This window comes from Oxyura jamaicensis, chromosome 4, assembly GCF_011077185.1.
Source record: "Oxyura jamaicensis isolate SHBP4307 breed ruddy duck chromosome 4, BPBGC_Ojam_1.0, whole genome shotgun sequence".
In the NCBI taxonomy this organism is placed as follows: domain Eukaryota; kingdom Metazoa; phylum Chordata; class Aves; order Anseriformes; family Anatidae; genus Oxyura; species Oxyura jamaicensis.
Genome location: NC_048896.1, coordinates 52277160 through 52297039, shown reverse-complemented (window position 1 = coordinate 52297039; position 19880 = coordinate 52277160). Strand labels below are relative to the sequence as shown.

The following is a 19880-nucleotide window of genomic DNA, read 5'->3' as shown; positions in this document are numbered from 1 at the left end:
ATAAAAGTGAGAAGAGAAGCTAAGAATATATTTATCACCTTCAAACTGCTTATTCCCTGCTTTAAAATGTATAATTCTTCTCTTCTGCATGTTTTCTCTAGTGTATTATGTATACAGAGGACCTATATATTTGCTTGCAGCTTCCATCTCTGTTTTTTTTCAGCTCTGTCCCCAAGAATACTTCAGCTTCCTGAACTGTTGTACATAAATTGTTATGTAATGTGCTAGACACATTGATTATATATTACTCCTAACTGTTTGTTCTATGGGTTGCTTCAGAACACTACAATTATAATTGGGTATGTGTATTAGATTAGAGATGATTACTTATGTGGAAATCCTGGCGTAACTAAATCAGGCTTTCATTGTGGAAGGTGTGACTGGAAGGTGTGACTGTTTCAGGTACCCAACTGTCCCTCCACTGATAAGTATTAAGCTGAAATTCCCTGTAGCTCTCTGACTGTTGTGCCTGGGAATAGTGTTAGGAACTCTGTGAACTCAAGTTAGACTGGGACTCCCCTACTAACAGCAGTACAGTTGAGTGCTGTTATCTAATCTTTTTGTTTGTTTGTTTATTTAGGGAATCCTTTAAAATTTGTTTGCATTTTAAATGGCAAAACATCAGCCCAGTTAACACTAAGGGTCTTAATAAAGTTCTCTTAAAAAGTTAAAACATTCATTGCTCTAACGAAGTTAAACATGAGCGTGTTCTTCCTCTGTTCCTCGTTCTCCCCATAGCTTATTCCTTCATCTGCCTGAGAGCTCTTGATCTAGTGCTATAAACCACCTTGATGACCCTTCCCTCCTTTTTGCTGGCTGCTTGCCTGGCACATGTAAACCAGCTCTCTGTGGTTTTCCTAGAAAAACAAATAAATCAAGGCTTCTGAGACAGAACTCATTCATATTGGGAATAACCACACGGCTAGCCTTTGACTTCTGCCCATCCTACACTTCCCCCATCGCTTCTTACAGCAGGCTTGCTCTGACCTATGAAGGAGCGTTCATTTTCCCCATTCTGATGCAACTGATTTCCTATCTCTCTCTTCTTGACAGTTACTCATTGAACTGTAGCCTCACAATGTAAAGAGTCAGGGTTTCATGCTCTTGAGAGGTTTAGGATATGGATCACTGTCAAGATTATTGTTATTTCTTTTAATTTGTAGTGGGAAGGAAGGTGGAAAGGGAATTTTGTATGTGTTAGCTTTCTCTAACATGAAAGGATATAATGCTAGACACTGCTCTTTCAGGTATCTGATCCCATGCAACCACATGATGTTGAGCCAGCGGTGGGCAGTGAAAGAGAGAGACTGTTACTCTGTATCTGCCGCAAAACTGCTTGCCCTGACACCAGTCTGCTGCTCCACTGGGATCACCTTGACTCTAGAAAGCCAGGGAAAAGATTATATTCTCTGGACAAAAGCAGCACAAACTAAAGGTAATTGTTGCTTGGAGGATGACCAGATCATGAACTGAATTGAATTTGGCAGCAGCTCATGGGAGGAGGTGGAAGAAAAGTGGGGGTAACAATAAACTGAGCAATTAGGCTGCACTGGAAAGATTATTTAATCCCTTCCATGTGTCCAGGTCTACTGAAACCTTATTCAACTTGGGTAGCTGTTAAAATACGCATTTGTGAAAATAATGTACAGATACACGATGGCGATTCTTGAAGTTGCTTTGCAGATTGTATGTGGGCTGGTCTCTCAGAAATCCTGTTACAGTGCTGACTTGGTAGTAGGAACAAGTTGTGCATTTATGATCAATCTTAATTCTTTGATCTTCCTGCCTTATTGGGTGGTTGGGGCTAAAGACTCCACCTGCCACATCTTAGTGTCTGTCTTGCTAGAGAACTTTTGTGTTTTCTTATTGCATGTTATGAGTAATCTTCTTTGCTTTCAGATTCTGGTAGAGGCACTTGTGAATCCACCTGCATTGTGGAATGTGGAAGAACTGTGGATATCAGCTACCTGCAGTACCTGGGGGAAGCTCAGGAAGCCATCCTCCAGTGTCTGAAAGACTGTAAGGTTTGGTCTGCCTTATATGATGGAGTAAACCCTGATCCAGACACCTTTATCCAAACGCTTGCTGAGGAGAACGATGCAGATGTGGAACACCCCATGTTTCAGCTCCAGCAAAGGACACCCAGCATGTGTAGCTCCTCTCAAACAACTCCATTCAGTGAGAAGATGCAGTTGGAGCTAGAATGGGATGACAGCTATGACACAGGGATCTCTCCTGGTTCTGATGTGAGCTCGCCCCATCCGTATGATGACCTGGGGGGCGCAGAGATGCAGCCACCTATAGAGCCACCAAAACACATTCAGGAGATGAAAAAAAATGCTATCATGCTCATCAAAGGATCTTACATAGAAGAATCAGACTTTCAGGATGATGTTATGGTTTACAGATTATGTGCTCAGAAGGATACTCAAGATGATAACTCCAAGGAGAAAACTTTAAATGTAGCCAAAGAACATCAGGTCGAAAGCCAGACTGTTGTCAATGGGCCTCTTGAAAACAGCCAGCTGGAAATGGACTTGGATGAGCACAGTAAGAGAAATTCAAGCTTGACTCAAGGTATAATGAAAGAACATGTCAACCAGAAAATGGCTGAGACTGATCCACAGCCAGACTTGGAGTTGAAGCTTTCTCCTCAGGAGGCAGATCATAACTTAAGTGTAAGTCTGCTGAGCACAGATGGTGAGGATTTCATTGCACAGTATGACAAAATTATTAAGGAACTGGATCCAAATAATGCAAGCTCGAAGGAGGAAAATTTGGACACTCCTGACCCCGTGTCTCCTGCAGAAGAGGAGGAGGACTTTGAGAATTTCTCAGCAGACACTCCTTCTGCAGAGAGTGTCTCGTCTCCCTTTGGACCTAAGGAGGATGCCTCTCCCAAGCGTGCTACAAGGAGCCAGAGTGCTCCGTTCACAGGTGGAATGTCCTGTTAGTTACATACATGAGAAATGGGAGAAGAGGTGGCGATTAAAGGTGGCCAAACGAGATGGCACTGTGCAGTGCACAGCACAAGCACAGAGCAAGGAACAGCCTTGGCACTAAGGAGGGTATGCCCAAATAGCTGGGACTGGCCCAGGGAGAGTGAAAGAGATGCGACAAGGAAGCAGAGCAGAGCAGCGTAGTGACACAAACTTGTGGTTGCTCAGTTCTTTTGGGGCTTTTATTTTAAATTGTTTAAAACCTTGTGATTATGTTGCTTGTGTGTCAGAGCACCGTAGTTCTAGGGGAAACTAGGTGGTTGAAAGGGGACCGGAGTAACTGTGCTAATAGACAGAGCCCGGGTAAATGACACGTTTTTCTGATGCCTTTCATCTCTGACGCTGTCGATGCGGCATACCGCTATTTCCCCCCTCAGCTATTTCACAGTTTAGCACAAGGTGGCAGCACGGGTGCCACGGCTGCCCGTGCCTGTCAGCGTGCACTGCCCTGGCATCCCGCTTCTCAACGCCAGGGCAGCCCTCGCTGTTGGCACGCTGCGCAGTCATGTGCCAGACAACAATTTCAGCTTGTTCTCCAGAGACTGGCCAAAGCACTCCGGAATGACAGTGCTCCTGGAGGCTACTGTGTGCTTTTGATCTGTGCTTGTGCAGCTCCTTGCACTGCAGGCTCCTGATCTTTAATTAGGTCTCCTAGATACCACAGTAATGCAAACAATAAAAAAAATAGCAGTGCGTCTAGGTTTTTCTCATCCCAAATGAGACTTCTGTAATCCGACGTCTCGTTCATTTGGAAGGATGGGGGAAAACATTCATTTGTATCCATTGAAATGCAGCCCTTTCTGGTCAGCTGTGGCCAGCATGCCTGGCACTGTCTCTTAATTGAAAAACTCAGCTTGTTTATCCAGTCCATTTGCTATTTTCTCTGTGGTGGCAATTTCCTGTATTAGAAGCTAATCGCATTCAAACCTCTCCATTACCCATTATCTGCTGTCAAATGTAGCTCAAAAATGTTGTCCCTGTCTCACATTCTTCATCCAGTCCCTTCCTCCATTTCTTGCTGAAAAACAAAACCCAACCAACCAAACCAAAAAACCACGCTTTGCTCCCCATCCGTAACGTGTCTTACTCTTGGGCTGCTCGTCTTGCTTTAGCGAAGGTCTCGGTGATCCTTGGTAAGGATTTTCTCATAAAAATGGCTCAGAAATGTGGGGTTGCAGCTTCTTTCAAATATAATTATATTTAATGTGGAGTGCTACATTATGTATGTAGATGTGTAGGATAAAGATTTTCGGATGCTTTCAATTTTTGGGATGTTGTCATGGGATGGGGCTTCCCGCTGCAGAATCAGCTAACCAGACAGAGGTTCTCACACCCAGTAACTCTTAGCAGTACAAAGATGCTCTCTTCAGGCTCACAGATCTATGAAGAAAATGTCCCACTGATGTCTATATTCAATTTAAAAGTTGAAATTTCTTTCTTTTTTTTTTTTTTTTTTTTAAAAAAATCCAATTTAAGGTTAAAAACTTAAAAACCACAATCATCCCTGTTTGCCCTGGAGCAAGAAAGAATGTGATGTTCAGGAACAGGAACTTAGCGCATCACAGATTTGTTTGTTTGTTCTCCCCATAAATCAGTGCTTGACTTCATGGCCACGTGGAGATAAAGTCAGGAAAAGAATATATTTTTTTGTACTTTCATTGGTTTACTCCACTTCTTACCAGGCTTGCAAATTCTTAGTTCCTCTGATTTGTATTCTAATAATTTCTTGAAGATACGTCACTCTACCACTGAGAATTTTGTGTTGGTAACTGCTGTCAGAATGGCACCCAGCATTTGTTACAGATGTCTAACTTCAGCTTTACCTACTCAGACTTGAAGTTTGACCTACAGGAGAGGAACTGTGAGCTACCTCAGCTGCCTCCACTGCAACCCCTCCTGATAGAGGAGAGCTCCCGTTGCACTGTGGTCCTCAGGAGCTCTGTGAAAGTGTCTCCATGGACAGGAGAGCGGGAAGCAGTAGGTTATGTTGGGACAGGAGGAAACCATCTCAACAGAAGGGTTTTCAGTCTGCTCTGTTGTATCCCCAGGCCGGGGGGATTCCTGCAGGATGTGATACCAGCCTTCGCTCTGATGGTTGACATGGTGGTTAAAAGGTAGCAGCTACATAAATCTCACCTACGCTGGCCCTCCTACCTTCCCTCTTGTGTGCGGAGCTGTGCCGGCGTTAGCCATGAAGGATTGCTCTCCGGGGAGCGCTTGCTTTGTACTCGCAGTCACTATAAAACATAATAGACTGCAGCCTTTAGTGGGGCTCTTTTAGGAGAAGCGGCAGTGCAGGCACTTGTGATCTGATCCTTGCTGTTGCGCTGGCACCACAGTTGCAAGCTGAGGGAGCAGGAATGGGCTAGGATTATGCCCGCCTTCTTCGCCCCAAAAGTGCCGGTGGCGTGTGTCTTGTGCTGGGACCTAGGGTGGATACTGAGTGTTTGTCACGCTGTGACCCTGTCACCCAGGGGTTTCCCTGGTTTCCCTGAGGGGTTACGCACTCAGAATCGCTTGGTGGGGCTGGCTGTGGGATGAGGGCTGTTCCCAGCGCTTTACTTGTGATCAGGTCACCCCTCAAGCACCCCACCGGCAGTGCCATCCCGCAGTACGTATGATCTGGGGAAAGGCATGCTCACCTTTGGGCAGGTTTGTTAAGCTTGAGCGCTACAGGGTTTTGTACCCTGGTGGTAAATGCCTCTGTATTTCAGTGGTTATCCTCCAACGTGAATGCACAAGCTAAAGCTATTATTTATTGCTGACATTTATATGATAAAGACTACTTTTACAAATAATTTTGCTTATAAATCTATCTTAATATCTTCCCTGCTTTGTGTGACTGTTCGCAGTGCTGAAAATGCATTTTCTTGTGATGTGAGCTATTGCGGGTTTTGATGTTATGTTTAGAGTAGCATTTTTGGATTTTCTTTACAAGAGCACAGATTTTTGATAAGACTATCTGGCTATAATTTACTTTGCTGAGTCCTTCTGTGGAAATAAGGCACAATGCCAGTAAAAAGGACAGATTCTTCAGCGGTACCATTCTGATGAACTTCAAAAGGCATGGAATGACAGACCATAACACATGAGGCTAAATCCTTATTGGCATATGCAAAGTAGAATGGTTGTGTATGTTAAATATGCTGTAAGTGGCTAGCTGCTCAAACGCTCCTACTCATGAAAGCTTTTAACATCTCCCTTAACTCTATTGCGTCTGTTCAGTTATGCTTTTTTTTTCTCCTCGCTGGCTTTTATTAGCATGTAGGAGGTCTGATTTGGTTGGTTATAATGATCAAAGTTCCTTTTCCATGCTTATTTCCTGGATCTTAGGATTTTTCTTCTACGAAAACAAAGGCATTGATTCCTTCTCCTTTTCTTTCAGGACCGTTTATCAGCGTGGTGTTGTCAAAGCTGGAGAACATGCTGGAGAATTCCTTGCATGTAAATTTGCTGCTTATTGGGATTATTACCCAGCTGGCGAGTTATCCACAGCCTCTTCTTCGCTCCTTTCTGCTCAACACCAACATGGTGTTTCAGCCTAGCGTGCGGTCACTTTACCAGGTATTTGACCACAAGTCATGCCTATTGGAACAGTATTCTTGGTGTCTTGTTAAACTTCAGCTCTTTTCTGTTCCACCTGTTCTCCACCCACCTGAGAGCCTTGTGCCTCATTTCAGTGTTTGAATGATCTTTTGTGCACAGAACTGGAAATTCTGCATGGCCATAGCGTTCATTGCAACTCATCTTTAATGCATCTAGAGAAAGCCCGAGTATTCAAGCTGTGGTTGCACAGGGAGCAAGGGAGTAAAAAGTAATCGTTGCTCTTGTTTTGGCAGGTGCTGGCATCTGTGAAAAATAAAATTGAACATTTTGCTTCCATTGAAAAAGACTTCCCAGGTCTTCTCCTGGAGGCCCAGCAGTACTTGCTTTTTCGCGTGGACATGTCTGATGCAGCCGAGGAACTGCTAACCAAAGGTAAATGTTAACCGCACTCGGAGGAGTGCTGGGTGGAATGACTCACCAGTTACCTCTCCCATTTGCTGCAGCATGATTAAAAGTAGGTGTGGTGCATTATAAATGCCATTAGCCAGATGTACCGTTCTGACTGGAAACTGATGATCCTCAGTAGGCCACAGTGTATTTGGATATTCTTTGCTCTTTAGAAGCTTTTACTATGTCGTTGCTACAGAAAATGTCTGTTTAAAGGAGTAACAAAATCAGCTCTTGCTTGGCTTGCTGTCAGTTTGGCCGTAAACAAACTTGCTTTCAAGGCATGAGGTGAGGTGGCATATGTGCATGATTTCATTTTATTTTTAGCCTGACCTTCTGCTAGTCATTGTTGTTTTTTTTTTTTTTGATAAATGTAGGGAGGACAGAAATCCAGAATAAATTGGTTTTGGTAACAATTGAATAAGGCTTCATATCATAGCTTGGGCTTCAACTGAGCGAGATAGAGATGAGCCAGAAAACTTCAAATGTGCTTTCTGGAATGAAAACATAAAACATAAAAATAAATGGGGGGATATAAGTCAGGACACTTCAAGCGCAGCAGGGAGATAAGCAGGTATTACCCCAGCTTTCCAGGGGACTTTGCAACATCTGCTGCTTGTCAAGGACAGCGTGTGCTACACCTGTCTTAACAGTTAACAGTACTTACACTGCAGTGAGGGAAGCTAATAAAAATGAACAAAATGAAGAATCTTACATTCTAATTAAGAAATTTCCAGAAGTGGCTGGGTGACTGGTAGAGTCAGGGGCCCTGCCCTGGTAGTATGTGGGTTCTCAGCTTGTTGCTGAGCAGGCAAGGTTGGGGTGCAGGTTTTCGTTAAAACAAATCAACAAAGAAACCTACCACCACCACCAAAACAAGTAATTCCCATGTGATGAGAATGCATAGAATGTAGTGAGAGCTGTGACCAGAGGTGCACCAGGGTGCAAGAGGCTGCGTTTACAGTTGTTCTTATGCATCATTTGGAATCAGTAATGCTCGTCCTGCCTTGCCTAGACCTCTGTAAAGATGTTGATGTTTTCCTTGGATTTCCAGAGGTGTGCAAGGCAGGACTTACGTGCCTTCTTAATTGTGTTTTCATTTTTCAAGGCTCTGAACAATAATTTACCTAGTTGCTAGTCAGCACAGTGTGTGTTTGTGTGGCTTGCAGCACATCTATTTTGCAAAATTACGATCTCGCCCAGGCTGCCTCTCGAAGAATTAGCCTGTAGAAGGTGCGTGCTGTAAATGAGCTGGGTGTTGCAAGTATCGGTAGGGGCTTAGGCTCTACATTCTGGTACCACAGATTAGAAAGCCGTACAATTAGGTGACGATGTAGCTGGCACGTGGGAGACAAGATTAGGAGGCAACATTAAATGTCCTTTTTTTCAGGTGCTGGAAGTAGGAATTTTTATGTAATGTGTTCCCAACAGAAATTCATCTGTCTGAGAAAACTCGCAAGCTTTGCACTTAAGAGTTTTCAGTGCTGGTTAGTCGTATCTCAGTTAAATAACAGAGTAATTTGGGGCATTTATTTGTACTTCCTATTTTACGTCAGTTTTCTTCTGTGGGCTTCAGAATATGCCAGGCTGACTCATGCGGGTCATTGTTTAAGATCTCAAAACAAGGCTGCTTAGTCACTCTGTTGGTACATTTTCTTCTGTCTTGTGGCAACCCCTGTAAGGAAGGTACCTCTTGACAAATAGATGGAGAGTAAATAAATGTCTGGGTAACTGCAGATTTGGTTCCCAACAAGGCTGGTGATGCACGCAATCAAACTGTAATTCCTGGGGCAAGTTGGCTCACTGGTCCTTCGACACACAGCAGGTCATTGTGTTGATTAAATGTGCAAGGGCAAGGCAGGAACTGCTATGCTAACGGTAAATGAAAAAGAATGAGGAACTCATATAGGATTCTTGTGTGGTGCTCACAGGTGACATTCAAGCTAATAAAGCATTAGCTGTTCTCTGGGGGGTTTCTTCCCCAAACAGAAGCGATGAATAAACCCCCAAGTTTTCTCTAAAGGCCTGAGCGTAACAGGCCACCTACAGAATTTGCATCTGAAAAACACAAGCCAGATTTAATGGGGAAAGAAAATGTAAACATGAAACATTCCAAAGCCTTTTCCTTCTTTTGAGAGTGACAGCCTCTAAAAGCATTTGAGCAGGAAAGGCTGATTTGTTATTTTCTGCTTGCAGTACTATATGGCTGGCTTACACAGTAGTTGGGGTTAGGGTTAGATATGTAGAGTTTCATGATGTAGGTCCCATATGAAATGCTGCCCTTTTTTCAGTGCATTAGTAACGCTATCGCCAGAGTGCTCATTTTCTCAATTTCATGATTCAGTTTGCATTCTGACGGCAGGAAGAAGTGGACAATCTTGGTTGAAGAAAAAAGTCAAATCTCTGATCCCTTGACCAGCTTCCTCTGCTTTCCTTTTTTTAATATAAGTATATAAAAAGTTTAAATCAAGATGTTTTTTGTTGAACTGTGTCAATTTTGATGCTTTATGAAGGGAAGAGTTTAAGAAAAAAAAAGCTTTCAAAGCACAGTAATGTTCTGGTCATATTGGCTAAACTATTTAAAATACTTGATATTAATTATGAAACGTTTTGAGATTGTAAGAGAATCTAAAAGAAAATCTTCAAGGGAAGCTCAAAACTTCATCTTTTGATTGTAATTCATAATTTAAGTTGTTTTTCCTCCCACAGTCAGAATTTTCCACAGAACTGAAATTCCTGTACTGTGTCTCTAGTAGACAGAAATTTGTAGAATAACAGTATGAATGATTGATAAGTCTGCAGTTGGAAAGGTTTTTTGAAACTCAAGAAAAGTATAACTCTGTTAGATGATTAAGATTAAAATTTATTTTGAGTAGTTGAAAGCATACAGTGATGCCACAATGCCGGAGGAGAGCTACAGGAAAGAAACCCAAGCGCAGAGCTGTTGAACAGAGGAATTGCTCTGCCACATCGAGGGAGGCATTCACGTGGGGTACCCCCGTTAGCTGCTTGCAGATGTTTCAGAAAAAGGTTCACGTAACGTGGGACGGAATTGTTTTAGTATAAACTGCCTGTGCTTCAAGGGAAACCTCTCCTTAATGCAGTCTTGTCGTGTTGGGCTTATCCGCAGTACGTGAGTTAATATGACAGGGTGGGGTTTTGTTTGTTTCGTTGGTTGGTTCTAGGTCTTGTGTGTGTGTTTAATGATTTGCGTATACAACTAATGAGAACATCCACTTGTAAGTTAGACAGGATGCTATCTGGCTGAGATCCTGGCCTCAGTGACATCTCGTGGCAGGGAGTTGTGCAAGTTAATTTTTCTTTGTAAGGTATTTATTTCCATCAGTGTTAAATTTTGTCACCTTTTTAGTTTTTACTGAATAGCATTTAATTAAAGTGCAGCTCTGCTTCAGGATGAAACAAGGAGCACTTGACTGAACTTTAAGTGCTGCTGTCTCTGTAATTCCATGCGTCCTGATGTTTGAGCCCCGATCCCCTGAACTCTGCCATCAGAGATCATATAGCTCTCTGTGCTGTGCAGATCACATGGTGGTTTTTACTTGTTCTTTTTTCTTCCTTTTTTTTTTTTTAATATTTTGCTGCTTTACAAGGAGTATAAGTAAGTTGGCAGGAGCTACAGCTGTAGGAAAATCAAAATTTCATTTTTTTTTTTCCCTTAGTCTCCAGCTTGCTTCAGACTCCCGTGGCAATTTTGATAACTTGGCTTCAAGCCCGCTTAGACAGTGATTCATGGGGGGAGGAGAGAGCAAAGTGGAGCCGAGTGGTATTTTGATCTGGGGGAGGGCCAGAGAATAGTATTTTAAACTGAGGAAACCATGCTGGGTCTAATGGTAGATATTATCTATTTCATAAAGTAAATCCATATTACTCTTTCCCTTGATGACTCTTCTGCCCACATATTTCTCTCATCAGAGCTGCAGCTGAATAATATATAACCTGGGGAAAGATGGCTAATAAAAAATGCAATAGAATCAGGCCGTGTAGAACTTAAAAACTTCGGATTAGTGGAGTATCTGCCTGTGCAGTCCGGGTGCTGTAAACTACAGCTCTGAACACAATCCTTGCAAACTGCGTTTGGTTGCTGTACAAATACTGTGTGCTTAACATACTGGTTTTTTTATTCCTCCCCACCCTCTTCCTGGCTTTAGGTAACGTCCAGCACGGCACAGGGAAAGGAAGGAACCTCTCCGAAGCTTCCCCAGCTGTACTCCAGCCTTTCCTGGGACATAAAGGAAAAAGGGGCCTGGCTCATCCCAGCCTTCCTGCGCACGTGAGGAATGCTGTCCTGGCAGCTGCCCTTTTCCCGGAGTTCCTGAAGGAGCTGGCAGCTCTTGCGCAGGAACACTCCGTTTTATGTTACAAAATACTGGGGGATTTTGAGGATTATTATTAGGAGGGTTTTTAAACATGGTTTTAAAATGCTTTTGGAGTTTAAACAGATTTTTTTTAAATGCAAAGCTGCTTACAAAAGAAGGTTGTACTTCAATATTTCCTGATAATACTTGATTTGGAGGGGGGAGAGAGAGGCAAAATGTCATTCCACATTACCTTATATTGGGTCTCATAATTTCCCTCTGTGCTACGTAACTTATTTTAGAGATCCCTGATACTGCTCTTACTGCAGCTTCCTAGTTCCTCTTCTCTTTATACAGCTGCACTTCTTCAATGTCACTGATTCCTGATGAATTTCTGCAATAGGCACTTGTAGGTTACTTGTTGGCTAGGAGAGGCAAATGTTTTAGCTTTTTCTGCTCCAGAAATTCTCTTCTCGAAAGGTTGTTAGACAGTGGTTTGTCTGGAAAAACATAGCTCCATGGACAAAGTTTGGGGTAAAATCTGCACAAAATCCCTTTCTGTGAGGAGCTGTGCTTCTCCATGTCTCTGCCCTCCTCCCCCCTTTCTCTCCTTTTCCATGAGATGGGGTTCTTACCTCCGAAAAGCCCTCTTTAACTGGTGGCTCAGGTTTGTGAATTCAAGCGATCTGTGTGTTAAACCCATGACTAGTCGAAAGCAGGTGCCGGACCCTACACATGCCGTGTTGCCTTATGTTGCAGACAGATCTGCAGCTATCAGCTGTTGGTCTTTGAAGTCAAATGAACTGTGTAAGTGGATGTGGATTGCAGACTGCCTGGAATTTTCCTTGCAGTTCCTCAGCATTCTTTGATAACTACTGCATTGCTACCTAAACTCTCAAGCATGCCTTATTTAGTAAGATTTGCACAAAGTACAAAACAAAACGTGTCTATGCAAGCGGTAATTAATTTGTAGTTTGTTTTTATGCTTATTTTAATAAGCTAAGGAAAGGTATTCAATATCTTTCAGTAGTATTAAAAGGACAGCAGGCTGGTTTTGTCTTTTTTTTTTTTTTTTTAATGAAAAAGGTTGGCTTGCTCCTGAAAGCTGTTCTGTTTTATTGTTCATTTTTTCGGTTAAGGGAAAGTTGAATACTGTTTGTTTACTTTTAATTTAGGTGTTGACTTTTCCTAATATTGCACTTTCGGGATAGTGAGGGGAGGACCAGACTATTCACCAGCTGCAGGAAAGGAAGCAGTAACAGGGAAAGCTGTCTGCTGGTGACTAACTGCTCGAGAAAATTCTCTTCTGTGAGTAATGGGCTTCATTAGAAGAACCCAAGCATGATGAATTGGTGCATCACCACTGCATTCCATCTTATCTCAGTAGCATAATTGTGCTTCCACTCTGCTGTAGCTGGCTACATAAAGGGGTGTTTAGTTCAAGAAAGCCTTAAACCCCCTTTTTCCAGGAAAGAAACTTAACAGCCTCTCCAGAAAACCTGAAGAACCAGAAATCAGAAATAACACTCGTGCGTGTTAGTTTTGCTTACTGTAATTCTATAACACTGGGATACTTCAGTTAATCGCATCCCAATTTCCAAACACACCTCAGAGATTGCTTGGGGAAAGCTTATGATAGTAAAGAACACTTGGTTAAAAACAAAACAACAAAACCACCCCAGAAGAGTCTAATTAATTACAGGTCAATTCTTGTGGACCTTGCTGTGCAATTTAAGCTCCTAAATCCTTTAGATGCTTCTGAAAAAAAAAAATGTACCTTTCATCTACAACTGTGAGAAGCATTCATTGTCAGACTGCTGTAGGCAATTCTAACGAAAAAAATCCCAAAGTGTACCTCTAACAAAATCACCTCAAGAATTTCTCTGGGTCTGTCTTTGCTTGTTTGCTGTACAGTCTTCACTTCGACCATGGCTGGGGGCCATGTTGCTTCCTGGCTGATTCTCTGGTTTGCTTTCACTTCTAACTTGTCTATTTTTTTTAAGCACCATTGCATTGCCATCCTGTAAATCACCTTCTGACCTCCACGTGGTCCTGTTTCACTTCACAAGCTTCTGTGGAAGCTGAAGCCAAAGCTTTATTTTTTTTTTTCCTTTATATATATTTTTTTCTCCTTAAGTCTCAGTTATCCAGGCTTGGGAGAGCTCTTCCCTTTTCTTTTTTCCCCTGCATTGCTGTTGTGAATGAGAGATGAGCTAATTAAGATATTTTATGTCATCCTGGGGAATGATGGGCTCTTCCTCCACTCCTGCTATTACCCGAAGTGCTGTCTTTCACGCTGTACTCATGCTGTCTTTCATGCAGGCCTGGCCTGAAGGAGTTTGGTGGCATTATGTGTGGAGAGTGTTTCAGCATTGTGGGTGTAGGGCAGGGTGTGCTGTGCTCCTCGCCTCTTCTGGTAGGAACTTTGTGAGCAAGAGAAGAAGTACTGAATAAATGTGATCAGCTCACTTCTAGTGGTTCAGAATCATGTACTAAATTGCAAAAGTAATCCCTTTGTTTTTTAAAGGAGGATTCCTTTAAAAAAAAAGAAAAGGAAAATCAATTCTGCAGACCGGCGCTCAAGGCAGTGAGGTTACTGTGTGAACACTCCCTTCCCTTGTTGTTATTCTGAAACAACAATCTTTGTTGGCTGGGTAGGAGTGATTTCTTTTGAGATTGTTAATTTTAACTGGTGTTTTCAACAAATGTGCAAAGTCATGGCACTGTTAATCTCAGCAGGGCTATTAAGCTACATGGGGATTTTAAAATTTGGACTGCTCAAAAAAGCACCTGTAAATTTGAGAGAGGGGAGGGTTTTCCCTCCTGGAAGAGGATAAAGGCAGGTGCAGGAGAATAATGACAGCCTTTGGAGTGATGTAGAGGACTTCTTGCTGAAAGGTCACAACTGTCTGTACACAGTGTCCCCTTGTAAGAGGGAAACCTATCTGTCAGCTCCCCAAAAGGAAGAGGGGGATGAGTGCAGTGACCCTGGCTCAGGACCATAAAAATGACCATTGTATGTGAAACGTTGTATTTCTTGGTTCCTGAGCTGAGTGGGGCTTACAGCTATGACTCAGCTGTGACAGAAGCATAATGTCAGCACCCAGTGAAAAAATATTGGCAGGAATTACATCTTCCTGTCTTCAAAATGCAGAACCTGTGATTTATCTTGAAAATGTTGATCCTTAGAGATGAATCACCTTTTTGTGCGCAAGTTCTTCAGCTAAATGCTTGTTTAATAAGCTCCTTCCCTCCAGTTAGCTAATGTATTATCCCGTCTCTCACCAACGAGACATCTTTTTTTTCAAAGCAACAAAAAATATATATTAATAAATTATGCCTCTGGTCTATGCAGTCCGGCCGGTACACCGCTGGAGGACACAGTGTTATGTTGCTCTTTCCAGGAGTGAGGTGTTCCACGATCCGGATCTCCCCACGTTCACGTGTGTGTCGCTGGAGTAGTCCCCTTCTGCAAGTTGTCTCAGCATCGGTCACGAATGAAGTGCCCTGGGGTTGGCAGATCTATTCCAAAACCTGCAGGTGGTGGCTCAGTGATACCAAAGCTCATTTCCAGTCTCCTGTTATACATTTCAAACTGTGAGTGCCACATTTTCAATGATGCAGCCTTTCAGTGTGGTTTTAAGCTGTTCTGCTCTAGCAAGGAATCTTTCCTGCTCTTTCAACCTGCTATTTTCTTGCAACCTACCTGTAAGGTGAACGCTTTGTGTCTTAGAACAGTTGCCGTCATTCTCTTTTACCTTTCACCCATTGTGGATGCCCTGTAGTTTAGGCTCAGCACACACAGACGTGTTTCCTATTAATTGGGCTGATGTACTCAGCAGCTTTCATTCAAAGCAGCGTCACCCTTTGCATGTGCTGATCTCTGAATATACACGTCAGTTGCAATTCGTGCGCTGTGTTGTTGGCCCTGCTTAAATTTGGCCTTTCCCCTATGTGCCATAAAGGAAAATCGGGGATTTTAAAGGAGACCAAGGTGTTGATTGGCATCGCAGTTCCAGACGTGAAAGATGCACTCCCTTGTTTGTGCGGGTAATGTCTGGACTTCATGCACTTCCCTTTCAGACTCGATCTGATGTTTTTAACAAGGCTGGTAAATTTCCTGGAATGGAAGAAAACCCCAGTGACTGGGGTGGGCTAGAGACATGGGCAGGAGCCTCGCTTTTGAATGGGAACAGAACTGGCAGACAGTAAGGCTGAGCGGTGTTTCTGCCATCAGCACAACTCTAATTGCTCTTTGGCCCAGGCGCGATGCCTGAGTGGTCTGCACACTCCTTCTGAGAAAAACATTTGCAAACAAACTTACAGCATCCTGCCGAGTCCAAGGATTTAGGTTCAAGAGGTTAAGTCCTATTTACCAAGAGAAGCGGACCATCTAGCACAGCGCACAAGCGTTCGCTCCCCTTTTGTGTGCTGCGTTTATGCCTCGCAGAAGGTTTCGTGCTTCAGGAAGGTTTTTCAGCTCCTCTAGGAAGCTCTAAAATCTCAGGGTTGAGAGGAAAAGGATGGGAGCTGTGTGATTTGGTGCGGTGAAATTATGTCATTGTATCATTTAAATTTGTAGCCACAGCTCCTGTTTGAGGGCAGCTTGATTTAATAAGCAATTTACTGTGCTGTATTTACTGAAATTGCTATGTCATGCCTGCAGTTTTTATGACAGCTCCTATTAAGTTTGTAACATTTAAACTGCACCTGCAGTTACGAGAGAATACTGGCGTTTTCTTCTTTCTTTTCTTTTGACTCCGATGCCTCTGGCACAGTACAGTAACGTTGCTGCTGTGTCCAGATCTGATTTAGCTAATTACAGTATGTTCTTCCTTGCACGTTTTGAACATTTCCAGCAGAATTAGGGTACCTGACACCCAGGCTGCGCAGGCTAATGAGAAAACCAGAGGTAAAACACCGCAGAGTAGCAGGGGGCACTTGCATCTGTGTGAAACGCAGCAAAAATTTACATTTGCGTTGTCCTCACTTAACAGGGACCAGAAAGAAAAAGCTTGTGGCAAACCTGAAGAAATGGATCTGACAGTATCCTATGGTAACTGTCCAGTTGGGTAGCGCTGCCCAGTCATGTTTTGGACCAGAACTGTGTGAAGGAGGGTAAAAATTGCTCCTTGTTAGTGTGGTGTCAGACTTGCATAAATAGGTATGCAGATAATAGGACAGCAGTGCCAGCTGTCAGACCGAAGGCAGCCACAGAATGCAGTGCTACTTCGGTGACTTTGTTAGCTGTGAAAACCCGACTCTGAGTAAATGTACTTAATTTTCCAGGGGCCCCCAGCTTTTCTGAACACGTTGTGGCCCTGCATCAACGTACTTCATTTGTTACATGCTCAGTTGGAAGCCTCTTATTTATGAATAGGAGCATTACTTGTATTCTTAAACGTGTAGGTACTTAGAGTGGCGTTTTGTTGCTGACTGTGCAAATCTTCTTTTTGTTCATTGATTATAATGGTTCTTGTGTGGCAGCTGGATTAAATTAAGACTGAAGTCTCTGGGCTTAAAGCCCTGACGGAACTTTTGTGCAAAGGCTGCAGTTCTCAACCAAATAACTTTCTCTGGTGCTTCGGCAGAGTGCCTGCATACAATTAGGTATTGTGGACTGAATACCTGCAAACTTCCAGTTCCGATGAAGCCAATTCCACAGCAGCTGTATTTTATTGCGGTCTGCTTCTAAAATAACTAGCTTGGATTGAGACCAAAAAAATAACGAGTTAAATCCAGGACAGCTAAACTGTGTTTGGCTGAGCGCTGCTGCGGCAGCTTGGCCGGGGCTTGGACAAAATGCCCTCCTGTCCATCCTCCGAGGGCAGGGAGGTGCTGGATCTTGGCACTCCTTGCTGCACCTTGAGCCGAGGCCTTGTGCCGCTACTGGTGCTTCCCGGTGTCCAGGCGCCGCTTAGCGTCTGTCTTAAAACTCCAGTGTGGCAACAGCAGCGTCTGAGCGCCTCTAAGACCAGTCTGAAAATACAAGCTTTAGGAATGAGGAGGCAAAATGTAACTTGCTGGTGGTTACGCCAGCTTTGTGGGTGTAGCTGCTTATGGTAATTCAAACTGTGGTTGAGGTAGCAGCATGTCAGGAGAGATCTCACTCTGGGTAACGCATAATGGCTGTGAGTGGAGGGAGCGCTCCCCAGGGTGAAACTGTTGGCCCTCGAGTGCACTCACTAGGATGGGCTTGTGGCAGCCCCAGCTCTGCAGCCCCAGCCCCAGGCTGTCCTCCAAAGGCTGCGGTGATGAGGCGGTGGATGTGGCCCGGGGCACCGGGCTGCCTGTGTCGGGCACTCTTCTGGGGGAGCAGACATCACGGGAGATGGAGTCACTTGGCGGCTGTAGGTTGGTGCTCAGACACATGTGGAGAAAGGGAAGGACAGGAGGGTGAGGGCCCCTCTCCACCTGTACATACAAACAACTGTGTAATGCCTGAAGGCCCCACAGGAGGTCTGGGGGCTGGGACTAAGTGCCTGTGAAGGCTGGCTCAGCGCTCAGTAGGACCACACACAGCTGCGTTGCCCCCTGAACTGAACTCGCATCCCTCTTGTCTCATGGCAGCAGCCGGGCACTCCTGCTCCCCACTGAAGCTCTGCTGTAGTGCAGTTAAATTCAGGCTGTAAGGCCAGACGTGGGCCGTGTGTTGGAGCACAGTCAGAAAAGGAGGAGCATTGCTGGCGGCTCTGTGTTCCTGCTGCAGTGACCCCTAATTACTGGTCTGGCTTGGTCCAGAGACTCTTCTAGTTGGAGTTTAAATTTGCCATCACGATGGGCAGAAAAATGCACAGCAAATCACAGGCCTTGACAACTTAGGATTTGGGATTTTATTGCCTTCCTCACACTGTGTAGCAATACAATTCTCTCTTTCTCCGTGTTTTATGTGAAAGTTTGCCACATCTTGCTGGGGGCAGGGACGAGACTTGCACCAAACAGCCAGCCCAGTGCAGGCAGGCTCCTGAGCATTCGGAGGGATAAATCTTGACCTCCTGTCTGCAGCAGCTTTGTTTTATGTGCCTGTTATGTGAAGTGTAATATAACAAACTTTGTGGTATTTGTAAACAGCATTGCAAGGAAGATGCAGGCGATGAGGGCAAAAAGACCAGCACACTGTTCTGCCTTCTACCTTGAACAGTTTGAGAAGAGAGAGTTGAGGGGAAAACCTAACTTGCTTAAGAGAATAAAAGCCACTCTACATGTCAAGTATACACACAGGGCCATAAATTACTGAGAAGGTGCTGCTGAGGTCAGTGATTGTGAGGGTGTGTAGGTAGAGGGGTGCTCAGAACAGAAAAGAGAACATTGCAGCACGGTGACGCCATGCCACAGAGTGGAGAGGGGCTGCAGTGAAATTGCAGTGTGAATACTCTAGCTGTAAATTTTTAGTTAAGGCTCCTATCATATGCTTCTATTTTTAACACAGTTAAAATTAAACTCTGCAGCCAAGGCTGAGCGCTAGAAATTCTTTCTTCGCTACTTCAGCTTTGCCAGCATCTTTTTTGTCAACTTTCTTCTCCTCTTCCACAGCCCCGGGTATGGGATACCTCAGCTATAGGGGATGGTAAGTATCATCTCTCTGCCTCAGGGGTGACCTCCTACAGGACTTTCAACGGTTAGATGAGCTTGTCATGACAGTGTCTGGTGTCAGCTTTTAATTTGCAAGTATTTTCCTCGTCCCTCTATTCATGGACGGCTACTGCTGAAAATCTGCACGAAGCTGTCCTTAACTCACCCTGCCTGGTGCTGCTGCACAGATGGCACCTGCACTCAGTAGCTCAGGGAGCCCGGCTGTGGCTAAGGAAGGCTTACCAGTTAGGGGCAAAGCCTCCACCTTAATTCTCGAGTTCCTAGCCTTGATACAGCTGTGTTTAGAACAGCCTCCTGGTCTGTAGCACATGCTGACACTAAGCACTTCATCGCCAGGTTCTGCATTTTATCTTGCTGGACCTAGCTGTCCTCTGGTTTTGGGGGGTGGTTGCTTTTTAATTATTATTTATTTAGTCTTTGCAATAGCAAATACTGAATTCCTTGAGGCTACTTCTGTCTTTTAATATGCTTTGCAGACTATTGCTATACAAAGCTAAGCCAAAGCTGCTCTTGTGCTCAGTATAAAGTTTACTTCTGGGATATTTAGAATTTGCCTTTAGCTCCATTTAGGACACAGTGAGGTGGTGGTGGTATTTAGGCTGATGTATCAGGCCCTTGGCAGGCATGAATTTTGGTTGTATGGGTTTGATCAAGATGGTGCTGCATGACTGATGAGCCCTTTACCGCAGGCTGCCGTAGTCAGAACCATGTGAGCTGGCCACACTGAGCTTTCCTACCTCTAGGTCCTGCTGCCAGCTCAGACTGCTTCGAAGCTGATAGCTGGTATCTCCACAAATGTTAAAAAGATCCATCATCTGGAACTCCTCTGACTCAAAAACACTTCTCTTCCTATCATAAAGAAATTTACATTTTGTGTGTGTCTGCAGAAGACTTGTTTAAAAATTCAACAAGTGACTGGTTCTTAATATAGTTCAAAATTTATAGGCTGTGGCTGATCTTTGCCTTCCCTCAAAGAGAA

The 19880-nt window shown here is 43.9% G+C and overlaps 1 protein-coding gene and 1 long non-coding RNA gene across 10 annotated transcripts in view; both read left to right on the top strand.

Moving 5' to 3' along the window:
* FAM160A1 (family with sequence similarity 160 member A1) overlaps positions 1-14624 on the top strand; it is an 88448-nt gene extending 73824 nt beyond the window's left edge. For 8 of the 9 annotated variants that reach the window (XM_035324576.1, XM_035324569.1, XM_035324573.1 and 5 more), the window contains 5 exons: positions 1248-1435; positions 1900-2937; positions 6385-6563; positions 6839-6977; positions 11162-14624. In XM_035324576.1, coding sequence (XP_035180467.1) covers positions 1248-1435; positions 1900-2937; positions 6385-6563; positions 6839-6977; positions 11162-11406 — 1789 coding nt within the window. In that variant the 3' untranslated portion in view covers positions 11407-14624. Of the gene's footprint in view, positions 1-1247; positions 1436-1899; positions 2938-6384; positions 6564-6838; positions 6982-11161 lie in introns of all 9 variants that reach the window. The other variant, XM_035324574.1, reaches the window with a different exon arrangement.
* Positions 14625-17696: 3072 nt separating this feature from the next.
* On the top strand, positions 17697-19880 carry LOC118166033. Its single transcript, XR_004750322.1, has 2 exons — positions 17697-19485; positions 19524-19880. It is a non-coding gene; the product is annotated as an uncharacterized LOC118166033 (long non-coding RNA).